The sequence below is a fragment of the Etheostoma spectabile genome, chromosome 8, assembly GCF_008692095.1.
Source record: "Etheostoma spectabile isolate EspeVRDwgs_2016 chromosome 8, UIUC_Espe_1.0, whole genome shotgun sequence".
In the NCBI taxonomy this organism is placed as follows: domain Eukaryota; kingdom Metazoa; phylum Chordata; class Actinopteri; order Perciformes; family Percidae; genus Etheostoma; species Etheostoma spectabile.
This window is the reverse complement of record NC_045740.1, coordinates 32,376,952-32,379,735: the sequence shown is the minus strand read 5'-3', so window position 1 is coordinate 32,379,735 and position 2,784 is coordinate 32,376,952. Positions and strand designations below refer to the sequence as shown.

Sequence of the window (2,784 nt, the reverse complement as noted above, 5' to 3'; positions counted from 1 at the left end):
AATCTGCAATCTGCTCAATGCATGGACATCCAGTGTCAAACTACAGCAGTATCATCAATGGAAGTCAAATCTGGATCCGACAATCAGAAAAGGTTTTCTTGCCACAATAAGTACGCTTATGTGGAATTTGACTTGGTTAAGGTGATTACATAAACAATCAAACATATTAAACTTTAATATATAGTAAACAATCTATATTTATATGCAGAAAAGCAAATACACACAAAAATCCTGTTGCATAAGACAAAAGAGGTTAACTGGGTTAAGTGCAGTATTTGAAAATAATATATAGTATATGCAATGAGCAGACGTTAAGTCCTGGTTGAAGGTTAGTGCAAAGTGTAGTGACTAGGGATGGGGGGGTTGGGGGTGTCAGTGGAGGTCCGGGGCCTTCTTGGTGAGGCCTAGGATATCATGAAGCATGTTTCTTTGCCATGATTGTTGGCTGTCTTCATCTTTGTACTATATGTATCATTGTTGTGTATATAGTATACAGCAGGGGTCTTCAACGTTTTCCAGGCCAAGGACCCCCAAACTGATGGCGAGATGGAGCGGGGACCCCCTAATTATATATATTGTATAACATTGTGTTATATCAAACTGGTCCTATAGTGCCATGTGTGCATTGATGACTGAAAGACATTCTGCCTCCATTTATCTGTTTACTACAGTGTGTTGAATTCATGTAATGTGGATTTAAACACATTTCAATTGTGGAAAAAATTGCAGGGGGGGGGGGGGGGGAATATAAAAAAAGTCTAATCAACCAAAACTTTCGCGACCCCCATGCAGTACCTCCGCGGACCCCTAGGGGTCGCGGACCCCCTGTTGAAGACCCCTGGTATCAGTATGTGTATTTATGTTTTAATTTCTTTTTGAGCCGAGCTAGTACCCAAAATTATTTCAGTGTAAACTGACAACAAAGTTGTATTGTCCCGTTACAGCAAGAGACGCATAATGAGAGAAGGGAAAAGAGGTGAGATGTGTTGAGAGCCAGGAGAGATGGTACCAGAGAGATGGCTCCTTTGTGTGCTGGAGTTTTGGAAAAACTGACTAAGAATGAGGGGGGGGGGGCTGAGGAGACTAATGAGTTAAGATAAGCTACGCCTGTACATCTGCAGTCAACAAAAAGCCCCCCCGGACCCCACTGGAAACAAACATGACCGTTTCAATCACTTGAATGAAGTCAATCAGAAAGATTTGCTTAGTTTCTCTACTGTACCATGATATATGTAAATCTATAAGTATATACTGTATATACTGTATATCTATCTATCTATCTATACATACACATACTGTCTACGTAGTACAATATTTAAAAAAATCTTTGCATACACATACAGTGGCTTGCAGTTGCTTTTCATTCCCATGCAATGAAAATTGTTTTTATATGTTTGAAAGCCCGCAACTTCATAAACATAATCATGTTATGTATTTAAGGAATTTTTCTCTATTGTTTGTATTTCGTTAAATTGCTTACATATTTCTATTGCAATGTTGAGGAATGGTTTTTATTTTGAATAGAAGCCTACGTTGGGACACTGCTGATCAGTTTAGCTCTAAATGGCATGAGGACAGAACTGGATCTGATCTGCTTTCCTGGTTTCCTGTTTTAGCTGGGTCCCGGGGGTTCCAGACCCCCCACTGACACTGACTGACATCTTGAATATGATTGTTTGTTTATGTATGCACCTTTCACTGAGGCCAGTATATAAGGTCAGTAAATGAATGCCCTTCTATTCTAGTACCTTGGAAAACTGTAAGAACTAATGAAGGTAGTGGGGCAAGTCAAAAGTTTACAGAGACGAGAGCTAGCGTGTGTGTGTGTGTGTGTGTGTGTGTGTGTGTGTATTGACTGACCTGTTGATGAACTCCTCATAACAAGAGTAGATGGCGGCGAGACAAACGGCCACGAGGTTAGGCAGGACACGTGGGTGAGGGCACTGCCCCGTTGGCCCGTGCATGCTGCAACACACACGGCTGCAGGTTAGATCCCACGGTCCGTCTGCTGAAGGCTCAGCCCCCGGCACAGCCCCCCCGGCACAGCCCCCCCGCCACCTCTACACCTAATGCTGCTCTAAGTATTTCCTGCTGTTAAGGCCGGGCTTCGTTCAATCCGGTGACGATTTCGATACCAGTTCCTAACGATACTTTTTTCCAATACCATATGTTTTAAAATCCATTTCAACGTCAACACAAATCCATTTAACACAAAACTTTTATTTCCCACCTTAATTGTGAATCAAAACAGTTATCAAAATTTAAAATATTTGGTAACACTACTCACTCAGAGTAACATTAATAAAACTGGTTGTGCTTTTGGATAGGGGGAGGGCAACCTGGCAAAAATGAACAACAAAAGAGAAACATTTTTCCCCCCAACATAAACATATTATAAATTACTAAACAAATGGCAGTGTGTACAGGCTAATAATGAACTAACTAAAATGCAAAGGAATGTAAACAACAAAAACATGCTGCATGACACAAACCTTTAACAACAACTTGGTGACTGCCCTGTTGTCAGCATTGAATTAATGGATCATCAGGGCGTAAAGGAGCTGTAACGTCAACAGCACCGCGACTGCTTCCGCCTCACCATAAATATCATATCACAGTGACGGTGAAAAACTGTAACCACAACCAAAAACTACTTCGTCGGCATCGCTGTGACTCACTGGTACTTCACCAAAACTGTACAGCCGACGTAATTTGCTCAAATTTACTCCATCTACACCTCTGCGCGCGCATGTGTGTGTGTGTGTGTGTGTGCGTGTGTGTGTG

General features: G+C 41.7%; 1 protein-coding gene and 1 long non-coding RNA gene across 4 annotated transcripts in view; one reads left to right on the top strand and one right to left on the bottom strand.

The window, feature by feature from the left end:
• The window catches only part of LOC116693384 (C-Maf-inducing protein), a 48,896-nt gene that overhangs the window by 15,237 nt on the left and 30,875 nt on the right, over positions 1 to 2,784 (bottom strand). For all 3 annotated transcript variants that reach the window (XM_032522315.1, XM_032522316.1, XM_032522318.1), the window contains exon 9: positions 1,861 to 1,965. In XM_032522315.1, the coding sequence (XP_032378206.1) occupies positions 1,861 to 1,965 (105 nt within the window). The remainder of the gene's footprint in view (positions 1 to 1,860; positions 1,966 to 2,784) is intronic.
• The window catches only part of LOC116693507 (uncharacterized), a 15,499-nt gene that overhangs the window by 5,065 nt on the left and 7,650 nt on the right, over positions 1 to 2,784 (top strand). The window contains exon 2 of the long non-coding RNA XR_004332943.1: positions 47 to 48. This is a non-coding gene — a long non-coding RNA (uncharacterized LOC116693507). The remainder of the gene's footprint in view (positions 1 to 46; positions 49 to 2,784) is intronic.